The sequence below is a fragment of the Numenius arquata genome, chromosome 12, assembly GCF_964106895.1.
Source record: "Numenius arquata chromosome 12, bNumArq3.hap1.1, whole genome shotgun sequence".
Classification (NCBI taxonomy): domain Eukaryota; kingdom Metazoa; phylum Chordata; class Aves; order Charadriiformes; family Scolopacidae; genus Numenius; species Numenius arquata.
Genome location: NC_133587.1, coordinates 4,877,721 through 4,897,438, shown reverse-complemented (window position 1 = coordinate 4,897,438; position 19,718 = coordinate 4,877,721). Strand labels below are relative to the sequence as shown.

Sequence of the window (19,718 nt, the reverse complement as noted above, 5' to 3'; positions counted from 1 at the left end):
CAGCCTCCAAGGGCGACTGACAGCCCTGCCCTCCCATCAGCTGCACCGTCCGTCAGTCCTGCTGAGCTGTCAGTAGCACCAGCCCATGGTCCCATCAGCGTTAGGGTCAAGGTGAGGATTTGCTCCTGGGGGGAGCAGAAAAGTGTCTTTTCTCTCCCAAGATCCCCCGGGAGGAGAAGCAGCAGCTCTAAATAAATAATAGTAATAAATTAAATAAATAGAGGTGAATGTCACAAGGTGGGGGAGGAAAGTCTCTCCTGGGTCTGGAAGAGGTCCCCGTGTGAGTCCCCCGCAGAGAGACCTGCCTGGCTGCGGGGGGGCTCAGGGACCTGTGGGCAAGGAACCGGGTCCTGTGGCAGGCCCGGCTGAATCCAGCCCTTCCCAGGGAGCGCTGGGGTACCCTTGTCCAAGGTGGGGAGTGAGTCTGCGGGGATTTGTCCTCCAGCCACGGCCCAGCCACAAACCGGCCGGCTGCAGCTGCAGGAGAGCTGGCGCGGGGACCAGGACAGGGATGGGGACAGGGATGGCAATAGGGATGGGAATGGTGATGGGGACAGGGATGGGAATGGGGACAGGAATGGCAACAGAGATGGGGATGGGAATGGGGACAGTGACGGCAATAGGGACGGCGATGGGGACAGGGATGGGGATGGGGACAGGGGTGGGGATGCGCCACAGGGGGCTGGCGGGCTAGTTCCCTATTGCACAGCTGTGTTCGGAGCCCTTGAAGCAGGCGGACTCGTAGTGCTTGTTGAGGTACGACTTGAGAGCGAAGGTCTTCTCGCACTGCTTGCACTTGTAGTGCTTGAAGGCGGAGTGGGTCTGCATGTGGGCGCGCAGGTTGGAGCGGTCGGCGAAAGCTTTCCCGCAGTGGGAGCAGCCGAAGGGCTTCTCCCCGGTGTGCGACCGCATGTGGCCCTGCAGCAGCCAGGGCCGGCTGAAGGCTTTGCCGCACACGTCGCACTTGTGCTTGAGGTTGTGGGTGAGGACGTGCATGGCCAGGGCGGGCATGGAGACGTAAGCCTTGCCGCAGGTGGGGCATTTCCTCGCCATCTTGCTGTCCAGGCTGCGGTGGGTCTGCTTGTGCCGGCTGAGGTTGGAGGAGGTGGCGTAGGTCTTGCCGCACTCGGGACAGGAGTGACGGTGGCTGCCGCGGCGCTGGCTCTCGCTGCGCCGGCGCGACCGCCCGTCTGTGATGAAGAAGGCGTCCATGGAGTAGCTGTCCGTCACCGCTGCCTCCCCGTTGAAGTAGCGGGCGGAAAAGCTGGACTGGGGGCTCTCGGGGTCACTGTACTCCTCGTGGCTGGGTGCGTAGGCTGGGTCCGGTGGTGGCGGCGGCAGACCCTGCTTCTTGTCGGTGTCGTAGCCGGCGGGTGCCAAGCAGTGCTGAAGGTACCCTGTGGGGACGACACAGCGGGGTCACCATCCCTCTGGGCCAGCCCCACCAGGGATGGGGGAAAGCCACGAGACAAAAATGCCCACTGCGGGTGCAGAACCGGGGCTGTCACCCCCACACTGGTCCCTGTCCCCACTCTGACCTGGGTGGCTGTCCCTGAGATTCAGTGCTGCCTTGTCTGCACAAGGGCCAAGTCTGTCCTGGCTCCTGTCCTCATCTGCTGGCAGGATGGGTCCCATCCTGTGGGGCTGCCCTGGGTGGGAGCTGGGGATGGGGCTGTGGGATGTCCAGCTGCGCCTGCCTGGGTGCCGCCCCACTGCCCCGGCTGCAGGCAGCCCCCGGGGGCCATTAGCCGCCAGACAGCTGTCGGTGCTGGGAACCTCATTGTTCACCAGGGCAGGCGCTGGTAATGAGCTCTGCTCCGTCCACCTCCTCGCCTCTCGAAACTTGGGGCAGCCGGGGCAAGGGGACAAGGCTGTCCCGGGTCTCCCTTCCCCAGCAAAGGGGCTGGGAAAAGCCCCCCATCTCCATCCTGTGCCCCGCAGGGGTTATTCCTCAGGAATTGAGCAGCACCTGGAGGCCAGCAGCACCAGGGCCCTGGGGTCCCGCGACAGAGAGGGACCCACAGCCCCCCCAGGTTCAGAGCGGGGCTCGGGTACCACTCCAGTAGTGTCACCCCCATGTGACATTGGTGCAGGTCTGCTCATGGCCTGGCTATGGGTGAGGGACTCCTGACCCATGGCAGAGTCGGTGCCATGTGGGCATCCCTGCCCCCTCTGTGCCGCCACGGGAAGGTCACTGTGGGAGGAGCAGGTCACCTCTATTTGCCAGCCCAGCAACCCTGTGGGACATGCTGCCACCTCAGGTCCCCCAAATTGGTCCCAGTGGTGTCCTGCCTCGTGCACATTGGTCCTTGCCAGCTGCTTCAGAGGACACGTCCCTGCTGTTGGTGACAGTGGGGGGCTGTCAGGGGCCCAGGGTCAGTGCACAGCCAGTCTGACCCATGCATGCCAGTGGGGCAGCGTGGACACCCCAGCTGCGGCTGAGCATCCCCTAAACGCAGGATTCCCCCCTCCCATGGCACCCCCTGCCTAGGGCGAGCTGAGGCTGCCCATTGTCCCGTGGAGGCTGGGGCTGCCTGCAGTGGGGAGGGGGCTGTGTGGTGGGGGCAGAGCTTGGCCCCCCCGCCCCCCTGCACCGTGCTGACAGCGCGGTCGCGCGGGCTGTGCAGAAAGCGCTCTGCTCAGCAATTTCTCACGCTGCCTCCGAGCATGCAGCAAGGTTATTTCCAGGAGAGCAGCGTCGGCAGCTTCTGCCCAGCTGCAGCACATCCCTCCCCCACCAGCTCTTGGCTCTTGATGGTTGGGGGAAGCAGAGGATCCCCTGGGCCTCGTACCCCTGCTCCCAGCAAAGAAAGCCCACCAAATGCTAGGGAGCAGTGAGCAGTGAGCTGTAGGAAAGGGGGGGGACACAAGCAACGCAGCGATCGGGCAATTTTGGCTTGTGCGTGGCTGGATCAGGCTCATCTCCGCACCCAGCTCAGCCTCCTGGTCTCCAAGCAGCCACGACCTGCCAGCCCACGGCCTGGGACAGACACCCCTCGCCCCGCACCACCTCCAGCCCCCTCGTCCATGGCAGGTCTCTGGGGGGGTCTTTGCCGAAGCCCAGGTGACTCCCAGATTCCGCCCCGGTGTCCCCTGGCAGGATGGGGCTCCAGGGACCCCAGCCACCCCCCAACCCAGCTCTTCCCACCTCTCCCTGTATTGTGGGGAGAGGGCCTCCCCCCGCCTACTCCCTCTGTCCCGGGGAGCAGACAGCCCCCGCTGCACTCCCGGGGGGGCTCGGGGCACCGCTGCGAACAATGAAACCCGCAGGCACGGCGAGGCTCCCGCTCCCCCTGCCGCCCCTCCGCCTGCCCCCACAGCCTGGCTGCTTCGTGCCCCCTCCCCAAAACTTGTCGTGGGAAGGAGCTGGCCTCACTGCACCCCGGGGGTGGGGGGAGCGGGGCTGGGACAGAGTGGGCTGCCCACGGGGGCTGCCGCTGTCACGCAGGGGACGTTTCCCCAAGGACCAACTTCGTCAGGGGCCGGTGGCCCCGGAGCTGGGGACAAGGCTCGGAGGGATGACCCCCCACCCTCCCCCGCTGCACCCTCCGCACGACGCCCGGCTGCGGGACCCCTGCCCCGTCCTGCCCCGCGTCCCCCGTCGTCCCCCTCCCCGGTCTCTCCCGGTGCCCCGCCGGGCGCACACACACAATAGCGGCGGAGCCCCCCCCCCCTCCCCCCCGCCCCCCCGGAGCCCCCGGCCCCGCACTCACCATCGCCGGCGGCGGGGCCGGGCAGAGCGTAGGGGGGTTCCAGGGGGGCGTAGGGGGGCGCGGGGGCCCCGGTGGCCGGGAAAGCCTCCGCCTTCAGCTTCTTCACCAGGAAGGAGCGGGGCATGGCGGGGCCGGGCCGGCGCCCTCAGCACTGGACAGCTCCGGTACCGGCACCGCCACCGGCCCCGCCACCGGCCCCCGCCCCGCCCCGCCCCGGCCCCGCGCTGCTCCCGGCGCTCCGGCCCCGGCTGTGCGGGCGGCGAGGAGCGGGGAGCCGAGTGCGAGGGGCGGGGAGGCAGGCAGGCAGCAGGGCGGCGAGGAGGAGGAGGAGGAGGAGGTGGTGGAAGAAGGAGGGGAGGAGGAGGAGGGGAGGAGGAGGGGGAGGAAGGCAGGCGGCGGGGGGGGGGGAGGGGGCCGCTCCACCCGGCCGCACCCGGAGCCCCCCCGGAGCCCCCCGAGCCGACGGCAGCGCCGGGCGCCCCGGGCATCACGGCAGTGTGGGGTCCCCGGTCCCTCCCACTGTTCCCCCCCCTTCCCCGGACACGGACAATGGGGACACGCGAGGACGGGGGGGTGGGACACACCGTTGCCTCCCACCGCCTTTGTCTCCCTGCCGCCAGCCCCCAGGGCCTGCAAAGGATGGGGCTACGGGGCGGGGGGTCCCCATCCCTGTCCCTGTTCTTGTCCCCATCCCTCTCCCCTGTTCCTTGTCTCCATCCCTGTGCCCTGTCCCTTTCCCTGTTTCTTGCCCCTTTCTCCTGTCCCTATCCTTGCTCCCTGTTCCTATCCTTGTTCTCTCTCCCCATTCCTGTCCCTCCTTCCCTGTCTTTATCTCTGTCCCCTGTCCCTTCCCACTAACCCCTTTCCCTTTCCCTTGTCATTTCCCCTGTCCCTTGTTCTCTGTCTCCACCTCTGTCCCCTCTTCCCTGCCCTCATCCCTGTCCCACCTCTGTCCTGTCCCCATCCCTGCCCATTGTCCCTTCTCCTCCCCCCATTCCTTTTTCCTGCCCCTTTTCCCACTTTCTCCCCTTTTCCCATGTGCCCGTCCCCATCCCTGTCCCCAGGGAAGCTCCGTGACCTTCGCAGCCCACAACAATAGCTGGGCTCGTGGCGGTGCATTGTTCCCTCCCGGAGCCCCCACTCCCCCACCTCCCATTGCCGGCACTCCACTGCTGCCCTCTCTGGAGCAGGATCAGGCCCTGGTCCTGCAGGCAAGCAGTGGCCCCAGGGCTGGCTCTCCCTGCGGCTGTGCCGGCCGGGGGCTGGCGGGTGACACCAGGACCTGGCTGGCAGCGGGCCCTGCTCTCCCGGAGCCCTGTGCTATGCTAAGAGCATTGCAGCACTTAACTAAGCACAGTCCCTCATCTGTCACTGCAGGCAGAGTGCTGTCACGGCCGGCACAGGGCAGCCCTGAGCACCCACGGTCTCGGGAGGCACAAGCCCCTTTGGCCGGGCTTGTGGCATCGGGCCAGCACCCTGGGCCTGCCCGCTCACAGCTGCGTTGGCTCCTTCCATCATGCTCAATGCCAGGGCTGGGGCCATCCCTGCATCGCATCGGGCCAGTGCTGCTTTGTGTGGCACCCCACATCCCACAGCATCCCATAGCCCGGGGCATCCCACAGCATCCCGCATCCCACAGCATCCTGCAGCATCCCATAGCCCACAGCTCAAGAGAGCCCACAGCATCCCACAGCCCTGAGTACCCCATAGCTCACAGCATCCCACATCCCACAGCATCCCACAGCCCTGAGTACCCCATAGCTCACAGCATCCCACATCCCACAGCATCCCACATCCCACAGCAACCTGCAGCCCCCTCCTCCCCCCCCCCGCCCCGAGCCTGATCCTGGTGCTGGGGCTTCCGGGGCTGCTCCCCACATGGGCTGGGGTGTCGCCTCCCCCCTCCCGCAGCCCTTGGCTGGGGCTCGCAGGCAGCGACACGAGTCCCATCTGGCCCCGCAGCGCGGCCCTGACGTCAGGGCTTTGCCAAGTTCAAGGTCACCTCTCCCGGAGGGCCACGGCCCCGGGGGGGGGGGAACGTTGCCTGCCGGGCTGCTCCCAGTGTGTGTACCCCCCTCCGCCCCCCCCTCCTCCCACGCACTGGACTCCCAGGCTCTTCTCCCTGATTTATTTATCCGCGCGTGTGCTGTTTCTCTCCTTGAAGGCATGTTTGCAGAACGGGCGATTACTTACGCCCTAGTTGGGCCAGGCCTGCCTGCCTGCCTGCCTGCCTGCCCGCCTGCCTGCCTGCCTGCCTGCCCGCTGCCCTGGGATTTTGTCTCTCTCCAGGCTGTGGTGTAATAAGGGAGGTAATTAAGTGTAAAAGACAGGGGGAGGGAGGGCTGGGAGAGGGGGGATAGGAACCCGGCTCCTTTCAGAGGCAGGGGACTGAGATAATGTATGTTAATAACCTGCAATCAGTCCTGCCGAGCTGTGCTAATATTGCTGACTGCAGCGGCTGGCCCCACCCCCCCACCCCCCCCCCCCCCCTCCAAACCTGCCCCCACCGCCGTGGGGAGGGAAGGGAGCGCCAGAAGAAAAGCTCAGCCTTTCTCCTCCTCTGCGGCCGGGAGAGGGCTGAATTCGTGCCTTCCTGAGCAGCTGTATGGAAATAATTCCCATTGGAGGCAATTGTTTCCCTGGCAAGAGGGAGGGGGTGGCGGATGTCCAGTGTGCAAGGGTCTCTGGGGGCTTCCAAGGACAGGAGCATCCTCTCGGGGTGCAGGGGGAGAGGGGCCAGGTCCCCACTTCAGCTCCCCATCTTCCAGCAAGGGCCATAGGACACATTGCCCTCCTGGATGAGACAAAGTGCCCTGCGGTGCCCCCATGTCTCCCACTGGTCCTCGGCACCCCCCTCCTGCCCCTCATGCTCCATGGAGCTGCATCCTGGACATGTGCTGCTGTGGGGTCAGCCAGGAGACGCTGGGGGGGATGCCCAGTGGTGCTGGGGGGGCAAAGCCCACTGCCATCACTCCTGCTCTCTCTGCTGCCTCGGCAGAGGGACCCCCACCAGCACCGCTGGCTCAGGGGGCTGCTGACTATTAGCTATTCCAGCCGTGTCCTTCCCGGAGGCGGCCAGGCCACAGCCGGAGCCCCGAAGTACCTCCAATCGGTGGCTTTGAGGGACGCCAGGCGCGGGTCTGGCGCTGCCGCCGGCTCGGGGAGCAGATTGCCAGACAAAGGGCTGGGGACAAAGGCCCGGCTGCCTCGTGCCCCGGGGAAGGGGCGCAGGCGCGTGCGGGGCGCGGGTGCCTGGGGGCTGCCACTGTCCCCCAACCCCCTGTCCCCACCATGTCCCAGTGCCCACCTGGCCCCCACCCTGGCTGGCACTGCCAGGGCACAGTAGGGTTCCAGGTAGCACAGCCCTGGCACTGGTCCCATGCCACCCCCCCCCAGCGTTGTGCCCAGCACCGCTCCAGGTGTGGGGCTGTGCTGTGGCTCCTCTCTGCACCCCCAGTTCTGCCTGTCTTGGGGTGAACAAGGCTGGGATGGGGTGCAGTGGGGGCACAGGGCTATGGGGAGGGAGCAGAAAGCGTGGACGGGGCCACGGCAGAGGATGGCAAACACTGGGCAGGTCCCCCCATTCCCACTGTGCCTCAGTTTCCCCAGCTGCTACTGGGACCCTTTTGAAAGCCCTCTTCCCCGTGTCCCCCCTGTGGTCCCTCTCCCCATGGCCAGGGCACGGTGGGCTCCAGCACAGCCCTGCCGGAGGAACCTTTGTCCCCACTCCCCGCAGCTGGCTGCAAACCCTGGGGGCAGCTGCCGCCTCCACCACAGCATGGGGCCGGGAATGCCGCCGGTGCCGCGGGGCACAGCTGACTGCCCACCCGTGAGGTCCCAGGGGTGGCCTTGGGACACGATGCCAAATGGCACAAGACCCCCAGGGGAAGGGATGGGACATGGCCCCATCTGAGCGGTAGTCAGGCAGGGGGGCACTGGCAAAGGCAGCCCCTCCCTGAGGGGGGGCACAAGCACCAGGGAGGACAAGGGTTGAGCAAAGACCTTCTATTACTTTGAACGCAACCGGGACGCTCCGTGCGTGCCCGCACTGGGGACAAAGCCACGGAGTTGTTCCCACCCAGGGACCCGGCGGAGCCCAGCGGGGAGATGTGCCTGCAGCCGCCCCGGTTCCAGTGCTGCTTTCCGGCCCCCCCCGCCCTCACTGGTTTTGGGGGTGCGTGCTGGCAAGAGGGTCTGTCCAAGGGTGCCTGTCCCCCTCATGCTGGGCACTGCAGGCTGCAGTAGTCGGCGGATTCGAAGAAGTCGTAGATGTTGACGAGGGGGAACATGATCAGGGCTCCCAGGAGGGAGCCCAGCTGCTCCACCACCCCGTACAACACCAGTGCGCTGTGGCTGCGGCCACGCAGGATCACCCCGGCCATCACCTTCACGTAGGAGAGCGTCCCGGTGAAGAGCACCCAGGAGAGGACCTGGCAGCACGGGGGGGAGAGCAGTCAGCAGGGCTTGGGGGTTCCCCACCGTGGGGACAGGGGACATTATGGTGAGGCTGAAGCCAGGAGCGGCCCCAGCGACCTCCCTGGGCAAGAGGGACCCCATGACTTACAATGGTGGCATCGCCCCACTCGGACTGCTGGAGGATTGGGCAGGGGCTCATCACCGCGATGGCCATGTTGTAGGCACCAAAGCCTGTCCCCACTGTGGTGAGGATGCCCAGGAGGGCCAAGGACCTGCAAGGGACATGTGGGTGACATCAAGGAGTGCTGCCAGCCTGGCCCCGGTGAGCAGCACAGACCCGTGGCATAGGCTGACCAGCTCTGTGCAGACCCCATCCTCCTTTCCTGGGGTGTCTCTGCCGCCAGGGCACCAGCACTCTGTGGACCCTCTCCCACCCGGTGTCTTCTCCCCCCACCCCATTGCAAAGCAGGGGCCGTTCCTGGAGCAGAAGTCCCCGGGGTGCACACCATTGCAGCCCCCAGAGCCCCGCTACCCACCTGCTGGGCAGGATCATGGCCACGATGCAGGCGAGGGGGTTGGCCATGGAGCTGAGCGTGGCCGCGAGGTGGTAGGCGGTGTTGCCGTAGGGCAGGCAGGAGTAGGACTGCACAGATGGCAGGACCCCGTTCATCAGAGTGCTCACCCAAGTGATGAGGAGGTAGATGAAGGTGAGCTTGGCCAGGGAGTATGAGCCCTTCTTTGTCAGGATGTCCCCAGACTCCTTGGCATCCTTTGGGCATGGGCAGCCTCCACTCAGCTGCGAGCCAGCTCCCTCATCAGAGATCTGGTCAAATGAGCTCAACACGATGTTGGCGGGACACAGCTGCCGCTGGGAGAGCTCCCACATCTTGGGCTGCCTGGTAAGGAAGAAGAAGGACAGCAAGCAGGCCAGCATCATCACAGTCATGAGGAGGAAGAAGACAAGGGTGGAGAAGTTGGCTGGGAGGTAGCGTGTCTCCAGCTGGTAGATGATGCTCTCCACGGTCTCATTGCCAGTGGTGATGTTGACTGTGTGGGACTCGTTGAAGCAGCTGGAGATGCCAGAGCCCTGGCCCAGGGTGATAAGAGCAGGGATCAGCCCGCTGAGCCCTTCGCCTATGAAGAAGGTGGTCAGGTACTGGGGCTGCAGCTGCATCATGAAGGGCAGGAAGGTGACGGAGGAGGTGCAGTCCACCAGGGCCAGGAAGAAGGTGAGGACCAGGAAGGCGGTGCTGTGGGACCTCCCGGCGATGTAGGATGTGTAGTTCCAGAGGAAGGCCAGGAGCAAGCAGGACACAACACCGATGGACACGATCACGTAGATAACAGCCGTCTCCTTCAGCAAGCCAGGCCGAAAGTGGTGCATGAGGGTGACGAAGAGTGGCCCCACATTGGCCATCTGGATGATGATGGTGATGTAGGAGGGCAGGTCCCACTGCTCCGGCAGCACCGTCACCAGCAGCGGCAGCTCGACCCACAGCCCGTTGATGGCCACCCAGGAGCCCATGCCGAAGGTGCAGGCGAGGAGATGGGTGAGCAGCGCCATGGTCCGGGCCTGAGTGCCTGGGTCTGCGGGTGACTCTGCTGTGCTGTGGGGAGAGGCTTGGATCAGTGGCGAGGTGGGACCCGAACACCTCGAATCCCGACTCTGGCAGGCGGGAGGAGCGGCTCCTCTCCCACACGTCACGGGAGTGTGGGACTTGCAGAGCAGCACGTCCTCCCAGCAGCCCAGCCCGTCCCGTCCCCCCCCTTTGCCCCCTGTTCCCCGCGGGCAATGACGCTGTGCCCTCCTTGCACTGGGTGCGGGACCTGCTCGGCTCCACCTGGGCCCCGTCCCGCAGAGCTGGGGCTCGGCAGCACCGGGTACGGAGCCGGGACGGGACCCGGCAGGTCATTGAACCTGCCCCGGCCCATGGCGCAGCCTGGCACAGCGCAGCCGGGTGTGGGGTGAAGATGGCTCTCACCTGGGGGCCGAGAGGCCTGGGGGCAACCTCTCTGCTGGCAACGGAGGCTCCGTACCCCTCACCGCATCTGCAGGGCAGGGCAAAACAGCTCCCCGTCTCCTCCCAGCCGGGTCCTGTGCAATCCCAGCAGGCTCCAGTGGCCGCAGGGAGAAGGGCACCAGTAGCCCCACCTGCAAACCAGCCTCGGCTCGTACCACCGACCTGAGTCAGCCAGGATCCGGCCACATCCCCTGCCCACCCCAGGCACCTGCTCCCTTCCGGCTCCCGGAAAAGAGGACCCCCACGTCCCACCGTCCCTACGTCTCCGTGTTCCCGCAGTCCAGCAGAGACCAGCTCCGGGCCCTCTGCCGCAGCACAGAGCCCGTTGGAGGAAACTCACGTCTCCCAGGGCTGAGCCCGGCGGGTACAACAACCCGCTCATGGCTCCGGCCCCGCCGGGAGGCGTCGGGCACTCCGGTAGGGAGCAAGAGCCAGGAAGGAAACGGGCTCCCGGTCTGACCGGTTCCTCAGCAATCTCCCAAGGGGCAACTCACTGCGCTTTGGGGACCCGGCAGCAGCACGCGGGCGGGAGCCAGTCCTGGCTGCCAGGGCGGTGACGTGAGGCCGGCGCGTCACCACCTCCGGATGCAGACGGGTGACGGCCTGGCCCTGCTCTGCTCCTCATCCTGCTCCCAGCTGGCAGAGTCCCCGGGGTCAAGGGGTGGCCGGGAGGAGGAGGGGGGGGGGACGGGACGGGACCCCACACCCTCTTGCCACGTTCTCAGCAGCGGGGTCCAAGGCTGCGTTTCAGGGCTCCTGTCCTGGGTGGGCGGGTCCCAGCAGGTCCCGGGGGGGACACATGAGCTGCAGGGATGTTTAGCTGCCAGCACAGGGTGTGATGAGATAAAAGCGATAAGAAAGCGTAGGGAAAAGCTTTGAAGTCTTTGGAAGGATGAGCGGGGGGGGGGACGCGCTCCCAAGGGGACCCTCGTGGTCAGAGGGACAAGCGCACGGGGGTCAGAGGGACCAGCTCTGGCCCCAGCCGCCCCTCCCCACCCCCCCCAAGACTGGGGGTCAGCCTGGACGTAGGGGCACGGCCAGAGGGGACAGGGGCTCAGGACACCCAGCTTGTCCCTCCCCTCCCAGTGGGTCCCCAGTTTTCGCCAGTGCAGCCCCCATCCCCGGGTGGGTGCAGGACCGGCCATGGGGTCCTGCTCCCCTCTCCCTGCCACCGATCCCAGCTCATCCCGTGCAGCCTGACCCTGAGCGCCGGGTGAGGCTGTTCAGCTCCACACTCTGTGTTGGTGGCCAAAGTCCAACTGTGCCATCTCCAGTTTCCGACCCCCTCCTGCTCTCTCCCTGCCAGCATGGGGACAGCCTGGCCTCTGCCCTGCCCCAGGGGCCAGCGCTGCCCTTCGTCCCCGCTTACCTCTGGTGCCAGGGACAGCCCCATGCCTGCTGCTCTCCTGGCCACAGCACGGGGTGCTGGCTGCAGTGTCATCGCTATCCTGGTGCACCCCGGCTTGGCCGGGTGCCAGCGATTATTCTTAGCAGTGTCCTGCCTTTTGCACTTGTCCCCTGATGCAGCTGAACTGCATCCCACCTATTTCAGGCTGCTTCTTGCAGGTGCGAATGTCAGCCGGTGACAGTGCCTCTCCCCACCGGGGATCTCTGCGGGGGTCACAGGCTGGCATGGGGACCTCAGGGACCCCTGAGTCTGGTGGCTGTCCCACCTTGAGTGCACTGCCCGGGCACCTCTGACCCCCAAGTGAGATGGCACCAGGCAATCAGCTGAGGGGTGAGCCAGCGGATGGGCCCCTTGCACTGGCTGGAAGGTGACACGGGTGAGGGGTAGAGGCCAGGTCACCCCTAGCAGCACAATCTCCCGCTTCCCTATCCCATCCCAGCACCCACCACCCCGGGGATGCCTCACAGCGGCTGTTCCCCCAGCACCCAGAGGGTGTCACTGGGAGAGTGAGCTGCAGCGCTGCAGAACATGGGGCTGCCTTCTCCAGTGGCCTGCCCTGCCTGTGCCCTGCACCTCTGGGGGCTACAGCTGGCTCCTGCCCCCTGCCCTACCCCTGGCTCCATCCCTGCCCCAACCACGGGGCTGCAGCAGGGACAATCATAGAATAGCTTGGGTTGGAAGGGACCAACCGCCCTACCACGGGCTGGGACACATCCCGTTAGACCTCTCACTCCAAGGATGGGGGAGAGAATGGGAAAGGTAAAAGGGAGAAAACTGGGGGTTGAGATAAAGGCAGTTTCATAGGGAAAGCAAAAGCTGTGTGTGTGTGAGCAAAGCCAAATCAGGCATTCCTTCAGTGCTGCGCATGGCAGGCAGGAGTTCTGCCATCCCCAGGACAGCAGAGCTCCGGCATACGGAACAGTGAATCGGGAAAGCAAATGCCATCATTCCGAATGTGGCCCCTTCTTCTTCCCTTGTCTTCATTGCTGAGCAGGACGTCCTATGGATGGGATATCCCTTGGTCAGTGGGGTCCCATTTATGTCCCCTCCCAGCTCCAGTGGGATGGTGTGAGGAGCAGAAAAGGCCTCGACGCTGTGTAAGCACCACTCAGCGATAAAGAAAACATCCCTGGGTTATCAACACTGTTTTCAGCACAAATCCAAAGCAGCCCCATACCAGCTCCTATGGAGAAAATTAACTCTATCCCAGCCAAAACCCGTACAGGTGCCCAAGGGAATTTGCGGGGGGCAGGTCCAAGATGCTGGGAGAAAGCAGTTGTGGGGGGCTCAGGCTGGCCCTGGAGCAGCTGAGGTCCCTCTGTGTCCATGGGGATAGGGATGGGGAAGGGGACAGGGAGAGGATGGGAGGGGACAGAGATTTTCCTGTGTTTAATTTGGCAGCACAAAGGAGCAGCGCAGCAGGCGGTGAGACCCTTCCCAAGGGCAAATGGCTGCGGTGCAGGGGAACCTGAGGGGGTGCTGGGTGCAGGACCCCCACGCCGCCCCTTCACGCTCCTCATCCAAATCCACCCGACACGTGCCGCCTGTGCGATGTGAGACGTCTGTGCCTCCTCCGCCCCCTCCCCGGGCTGCAGCTGAGCCCTCAGCCCCCCGGCCCCTCCGCACCCCCGGCAGATGCGAGCGAAGGCCCCAGAGGCAGATGGCAACATTTGGTAGCTGAGGGGTCCCCGGCTGCGGGACTTTGCCAGGGTCTGGTGACCGGATGGCTGGGAAGCCCCTTCCCCATCTAGCCAGGACTGGGGACCCATCCCCAGCGCAGGGCAGGGTGGGCAGCAGGGGTCCCTGGGGTGGGCACGTTGCCTGTGCCATGGGAATGCCTGGATGGTGGGAGGACACAGAGGGGATTGGCAGCCCAGGAGAGCGGGGGTCCGTCCTTGAGCTGACCCCCGGCAAGAGCCATCCCCTAATATCTGTTCTCAGCTGAAGGCAGTGGGGACGGTCTTCCTGGGCTGCTGCTCCGTTGCTGGGGGACAAGAGGGACCCCCTCAACCCAGGGACCACTGGCCACCCCACGTGAGTGGGTATGACCCCCCAGACTTTGGTGCAGGGATCCGCTGGCAGGTCGCAGCCGCTGGCCCCTGGCAGCCCCCTCCCGGCTCCATTTGCATCCCATTTCCATGTGAAAGGAGCAGGTCAAGTTGAAAGTTGAAAGGCTGGTGGGGGGCGGCCAAGGAAGGGGCCACTGCCGGAGGTGAGACCCCGACAAAAGGGCCAGATCCCCAGGGCCCGGTGCTCGCCTGGCCACGGGCTGTGGCCCTGGCCCTGCTGGCAGCCGCCATCTGCGGGTCCGTCCGCCACCGTGCAGACAAAGGCCTCGCGCCCGGCACGTCCCCATCTGTCACCTCCCCAGCTCCCGGCCCTGAGCTGCTGCCTGCAGAGACTTGCGGGGAGAGCCGGGTGCGGGCAGCATCCTTCCCTCTGGAAGGTGCCCAGGTGATGCTGGAGAGCTTTGACATCGAGTCCCCAAGTCTGGAAAGCTGCCCCTGCCTGGCAGAGCTGCTCTGCAGAGCCCACAGCTGGGGAAACTGAGGCAGGAGCAGGTAGTGGCTCGCCCTGGGTCAGGGCGGGTAGCGCAGGGGTGATTCCCCCACTGCAAAGCTGGGCGCAGCCTTGGCAGGGCAAGGGGCTGTAATTAAACACCAGGAATTAGCACCTGCCGAGACGAAGGGGTTGGGGGGGGGGCTCCCAGGGTGCCTCTGCCTTGGGCTGCCCAAACCCTGCCGAGTCCCAGCCTCGCTGCTCCTCGCTGCAGGGCACCCGCAGCCGCCTCCACCCAGCTCTTCCAGGAAGGATTTAGCCTCTGAGCTCGTTTTTCGTTGGCAGCTGCATTTCGCTCCTGGGGGGTCCCCGAAGTGGTGCAAGGCGGGGCCCAGCCCTGCGACTCTGCGGGAGGCGAGAGCGGAGCCAGTGCCAGCACCTCCCTTGTCCCTCCGTTTCCGAACACCATTCCTCCGTCCCTGCCCCGTCCCCGTGTCCCCGGGGCGGTGGCAGAAGTGCGGAGCTGCGTGCTGGAGGAGCGCTCCCGCGGTGGGGTTGCCTTCCCAAAACCTGTCCCGGGATGCTCCCAGAGAGGGCGAGGCTCCGGGGCGCTGCCTGGCTCCAACGCCCCACTCCAAAAACACCCGGCTGCCCAGACGTGCCCGGGCAGCTGCCTGCAGCCGGATGCCTGCACCCCACGCAGGCTCGGTAGCCACGGGGTACGCAGCCCACCCCACCAGCCACCGTCCCACAAGGAGCAGGGGAAGACGTGGCTGAGAAGAAGAAGACGAGGGACACCGGGACACCCCCGGGAAGAAGCAGCGTGGCGGCTGAGCCGTGCCGAGGAGGCTCCCACGTCGCTGGGGCGATCCAGGTGGGTGGCGGAGGTGGTACCGGTCCCGTGCTGGTCCTGTGCCAGCAGCGTGGGACCGGGTCACCCGGCGAGGGGGTGTCTCCAGGCAGGAGGTGATGCTGTGTGCCAGGCAAGCCCAGCTGGGCTACCCACACCAGGAGGGAGAGGAGCCGTGGCCGTGGTCAGGCATGGAGGGTCAGGAGTGGGGCTGTCAGCTCTGGCACTCGGATCCCCACGCTCCGGCCGGGGATAACATCATGGGCATGGGATAATATCAGGGTGTTTTTGGGGCTGTTCGGGGGGCGACTCTGCTCGGCTCAGTGTAGCCCAGCTCAACGCAGCCATGCCAGGGCAGACAGCTCAGCACCGCAGGAATGTGGAGCAGCAGGTTGTGCCTGGCTGGGTTGTCCTTGCCAGGGAGCCCACACTGGCCACAGGCGGCCATGCTGGGGGGCCACGTGTCCTACTCCCTGCCCCCCCAACAGCCACCCCCCTCAGCCCTTTGTCTCCAGGGCTGAGCCTCCGGCACCATGCTGAGACCCAGAGCCCAATGTGGGGATGTGCCCCAGCTTTGTCTTGCCTGGGGGGGCATGTTTGCACCCCTGTGCCAAACTGGGGAGCCCTCCCTGAGCCTGCCACAGGGTACCAGGGCAATGGGGCCAGAAAAGCAGAAAGCCGCCACCGGGGATGAGGCAGGAGGGTCTGTGTTAGCGCTGGGACCATCCCCAGCTGTCCCCACGCCTGGCCAGGCCCCCCGCAGACACTTTCCAGGTCAGAAGGCAGCGTGTCCCCCCCCGGGCAGGGGACAGGGGCAGGGACAGCCAGCCTCCCCCAAGCCACTTGCCCATCACACTTCATTAGGCGACTGCACCGTGTGCCGTGGGGCGGCTGTGGCACAGGGGACCATGTTGGGGTACAGACCCTGGGGGGGGTGGGGGGGGGCCGGGGTGGACACGCTGGCACACGTGGGCTTGCAGAGGGTGCAGCCATGGCTCTTTGTGGCCATGGCGTGGTGCTGTGGGTGCCAGGGCCAATGCTGGGACGGGCCCTGGGTTGCACCCAGGAAGTTGTGTGCAGGTAAACGGCTGACGGTACCGACAGCCAGCTCAGGGCCACCGTGGGACGGAGCGGGGCCACGGCACACTGGCCCCCACCATGCCCACCGCCGCACCCGGTGAGTGCCAGGGCTTGCTGTCACCTCGCCTGTGCCCCGGGATGGGGACCCCTAGGGGGGTTCTCGGAGAGGCTTGGGAAGGGCGGTGGGGAGGGAGGGGGAGGCAGGGGCAGGTCCGACCCCGCACGTCCTCCCCCTCTGTGCCCCGCCACTGCCTGAGCCCCTCTGTGTGTTGGGGTCCCTCTGACTGTGCCCACCCCCAGGCAGGGAGCTGCAGAGGGGTGCAAGGCTGGTTTTTCCCCCCCTTCCTCCTTGCTGTGGGCGGGTCATTGCCTCTGTGTGACCGTTGGGGCAGGCGGCTGTGCTTGTTGGGGTTGGCGGGGGCCCAAGGACATGGGGTGCACGGGGCCCCAGCGTGGCTCCTGGCACACCTCAGCTGGGGAAGCACTGGTGGAAACCCCCACCGGTGCTTTCCAAGGGTCTCAAGGGTGGGAGCAGAGAGCTGGGGAGCAGCCAGAGCCTGTGAGGGAGCCGAGAGCTGAGGGAGCGGAGCCCTGAATCCCCCCAGCCTGGGGGGTGGTGGGTGAGTGGGGTGCTGGGTGCAGGGGATGCACCCCTTGGTGTGGGCAATGCACTCCTGGGTGGAAGCAAAGCTCCCCCCGGGAGCAGGTGATGCTCCCCTGGGGGTAGGTGATGCACCCCTGGATGCGGGGGATGCACCCCTGGATGCGGGGGATGCACCCCAGGGCACAGGCGATGTGGGCAGAGCATCGGTGAGGGGCTGCCAGACCACAGCCGCCCCTCTCCGCCCCAGCCTCGCTCCCTGGGGTGCCCCTCACCGGAGCCGGGGCGCCCTCCCTGCCGGCCCCATTGGCCCAGGAGCGGTTTGAAGCAGGCTTGCTCCGCGGATTGGCCAGGGAAGAGTTCGGGGAGGCCTCGGCGGCAGGCGGAGGCGTGGTGTTTGCCTTCAAATAGGGAGCCCGGCTCAGCCGGTGCAGACAGTGCGGCACCGCACAGCCCTGCGCAGCCTTTGTCTGCCCGCCGGCCCCCGCCACTCCCCCCCCCCCCCCCCTCACTCTGGCCCCTCTTTGCAGCCGACAGCCTGTGAGCCCCTCGCTGCCCGTGGCGCTCGCCCACCCTGCGCCCCGCTGCCGGCGCGGAGGATGCCCGTCGAGGCGCTGCAAGCCGGCGACGCCATGAAAGGGGTGACAGTGACGGCACCCTTCACCTCAGCCATGCCCATCCGCATCCTCCGCAAGGGTCCCGCGTATTTCCGCCGGCGCGCCGAGCCGGGCGCCGGGAAGCCCAGCGCTGTGGAAAGGCTGGAGGCTGACAAGGCCAAGTACGTGAAGAGCCAGCAGGTTGCCAGCACCCGGCAGGAGCCGGTGAAGCCTCCACTACTCAAGCAGCCCCTCTTCACCCCAGGGGTACGCCGGGCTGCGCTCACCCCCAGCCGCAGGGCACCCCCAGGGCCACGACGCACGGAAGCCGGTGGCCCGAAGCCCTCCCTCGACCTGGAGATCCTCAACAACCTCATCAACCTCTGCGACAGCCCGTTCCCCAAGGCAGAGAGCCCACTGGGCCGGGAGTGCAAGTGGAGGGTGGAGACGCCGGTGGCGCTGGATGGTGGGACGGAGGGTGCTAGCAAGCCACCGGAGAGCCCCGCTGCCACCAAGCCCCCTGGAAGCGTGGCCGTGCGGCGGGTGGATGTCCGTCCCTGTGGGGCTCCCCAGGGCCAGGTGACACCTGTGCCTGCATCCCCCATCCCAGGCGGGCTGCCTGCGACCCCGTCACGGATCTCGCCCGCCCGCCCTGACAGCACCCGCCGGCAGCCCCTGCTACACCGCTCCAAGTCGGACCTGAGCGACCGGCTCTCGCGGGCCACCGCCGACCTGGAGCGCTTCTTCAACTACTGCGGCCTCGACCCCGAGGAGGTGCAGGACATGGGGGCTGAGCACTTTGCCCGTGCCAGCTCCGACATCGTGTCCCTCAAGTTTCACAGCGTGAGCACGGCCAGCTCGGAGGGTGGCCGCTCGCCACCCAGCGTGGCCACGCCGGAGGGGCGGCCGGCCGAACGTGTCCCCTATGGCATCTCCATCATCGAGCGTAACGCCCGCGTCATCAAGTGGCTGTATGGGCTGCGCCAGGCCAGGGAGCCCCAGCAGGTCTCTGACGTGTAGCAGTGGTGGTGGTGGGCACCAGGGATGGGTTGCTCACGAGCAGGAGATGCTGGACTGGGAAAGAGCACTGGCTGTGCCCTGGGAGGTGAGGGGACCTCTCAGCGGTGGCAGAACCCTTGAACTGAGCCCCCCCACCCTTGCTTCCCTGCCCCCTGTGCCACAGTGGCACTGGCAGAGCCCGGTGAGGTGACTGGACATCCTTCACGCTGGCTCTGGCTCCATCAGAGCCCTGTGCTGGCACTGGAGAGCCAGGTCACCAGGTCACCATGAGCCTGCAGGAGGGCAGAGGACACATGCGTCCCCGGGTGTGTGGCTGGTCCCCAACACCCTCCCCTCGCTGGCTCCTGCAGGAACCTCTGTGTGGTCAGCCTGGCTGCCCTGTTCCCTGCCAGCACCCATGGGTGGGGGGTAAGGGGCTGGTTCCCCCTTGCACAGAGCAGGGACACAGCCCTGGGGGAAAGAGAGACCTGCCCCCCTGCAGCTGCCACTGAGGGGACCACATTGCCCAGGGTGGGGGCATATCCTGGTGGCCCCTGTCTTAAGGTCTGGGAGATGCTGGGTGCTTCACAAGGAGGGGGCAAACCCGACCCCCACCTTCGAGCAGCCCAGGGCTGTGTGTGTGTGTGCGAGTGTCTGTGAGTGCTTGTGTCCCCTCCCGGGTGCCAGTGGGCGCAGAGCCCTGGGCACGCTGGGCCCTGGTATTTATGAAGATGATGGTTGTTGGTCTTTTCCTCATTTCTACTGTTTTGTCTGATGTTTGACCTGTAAATAATAGTAGTAACGCAGCAGGTTTTATTAAATCTCTGTGCTTTGGAGGCTGTGTCCCTTGCTGTCTCTTGAGGTGGTGGAGGTCAGGATGGGGCAGGGACCCTTGGGTGCCCGTGGCTCAGCAGGAGCTGGAGCGATGGGTGCCGTGCCGCGGCATGTCAGCGCGGGGCCCGGCGGGCACAGCAGGGGCGGCGGTTGGGTCCGGCAGGTCCCGGCAGAGCCTTGGCCGGCGGGATTCCCCTCTGTGCCGCAGCTAACACCGTGCCAACCATGCAGCCCTCCCATCCCTCCTCACCCCGCTCCGGCAACGCGCCGCTGAGTTTGGCCGAGTCCTGGCTCCTCCGGGGCTGCGAGATGGGGCAGCGATAGCAGAGACCTCCCAGGCAGGCTGGGGAGGCATGAAGATGAAAGTTGGCGCAGGGAGTGCTTTGAAGATGAAAAACACCCGTGTGTTATCCCCAGGCACCCTTGCAGGCATCGCGGCCCCCGGCACCGCGGGTGTTGCCTGTGCTGGGGGGATCCTCCTGCTCCTTGCGATGCTGGTGGATCCCACGTGGGCAAGTGGATGCTGGGGGAAGGTGGAACCAAGGCCACCAGCACCCGCACCCAGGGAACCCCACCTGGACACCTTGTCGCTGCCTCCCTCTGGCTCCAGCCATGATGGTGAAGCTGTGGCTGCAAATGGCTCCACATGCGCAGGCAGCCAGCCTGCCTGGCACAGGTCCCGCTCGGCAAACGCCATGTGC

General features: G+C 66.2%; 3 protein-coding genes across 3 annotated transcripts; 1 reads left to right on the top strand and 2 right to left on the bottom strand.

The window, feature by feature from the left end:
* Positions 1-690: 690 nt before the first annotated feature.
* On the bottom strand, positions 691-3,837 carry SCRT2 (scratch family transcriptional repressor 2). The gene is made up of 2 exons (XM_074157552.1): positions 3,714-3,837; positions 691-1,397 (listed from the first exon to the last, which is right to left on the bottom strand). Exons 1-2 carry the CDS (start codon positions 3,835-3,837, stop codon positions 691-693), a joined length of 831 nt encoding a protein of 276 aa, XP_074013653.1.
* Positions 3,838-7,705: 3,868 nt separating this feature from the next.
* SLC52A3 (solute carrier family 52 member 3) lies at positions 7,706-9,730 on the bottom strand. The gene is made up of 3 exons (XM_074157460.1): positions 8,666-9,730; positions 8,278-8,401; positions 7,706-8,143 (listed from the first exon to the last, which is right to left on the bottom strand). The coding sequence occupies exons 1-3, from the start codon at positions 9,691-9,693 to the stop codon at positions 7,931-7,933; spliced, it is 1,365 nt and encodes a 454-aa protein (XP_074013561.1). The 5' UTR covers positions 9,694-9,730; the 3' UTR covers positions 7,706-7,930.
* A 6,330-nt stretch (positions 9,731-16,060) lies between these two features.
* FAM110A (family with sequence similarity 110 member A) lies at positions 16,061-18,204 on the top strand. Its single transcript, XM_074157467.1, has 2 exons — positions 16,061-16,084; positions 17,119-18,204. The coding sequence occupies exon 2, from the start codon at positions 17,188-17,190 to the stop codon at positions 18,202-18,204; it is 1,017 nt and encodes a 338-aa protein (XP_074013568.1). The 5' UTR covers positions 16,061-16,084; positions 17,119-17,187.
* The last annotated feature ends 1,514 nt before the right edge of the window (positions 18,205-19,718 follow it).

Bases quoted from the DNA above. Each gene is read 5' to 3' on its own strand.
- SCRT2 (XM_074157552.1), bottom strand. From the start codon at position 3,837: ATGCCCCGCTCCTTCCTGGTGAAGAAGCTGAAGGCGGAGGCTTTCCCG. The intron at 1,398-3,713 runs GTGAGTGCGGGG...TCGTCCCCACAG, and splicing joins CGGCCCCGCCGCCGGCGATG to GGTACCTTCAGCACTGCTTG.
- FAM110A (XM_074157467.1), top strand. From the start codon at position 17,188: ATGCCCGTCGAGGCGCTGCAAGCCGGCGACGCCATGAAAGGGGTGACA.
- SLC52A3 (XM_074157460.1), bottom strand. From the start codon at position 9,693: ATGGCGCTGCTCACCCATCTCCTCGCCTGCACCTTCGGCATGGGCTCC. The intron at 8,402-8,665 runs GTGGGTAGCGGG...TGTCCCTTGCAG, and splicing joins GCCATGATCCTGCCCAGCAG to GTCCTTGGCCCTCCTGGGCA. The intron at 8,144-8,277 runs GTAAGTCATGGG...CCGTGCTGCCAG, and splicing joins AGTGGGGCGATGCCACCATT to GTCCTCTCCTGGGTGCTCTT.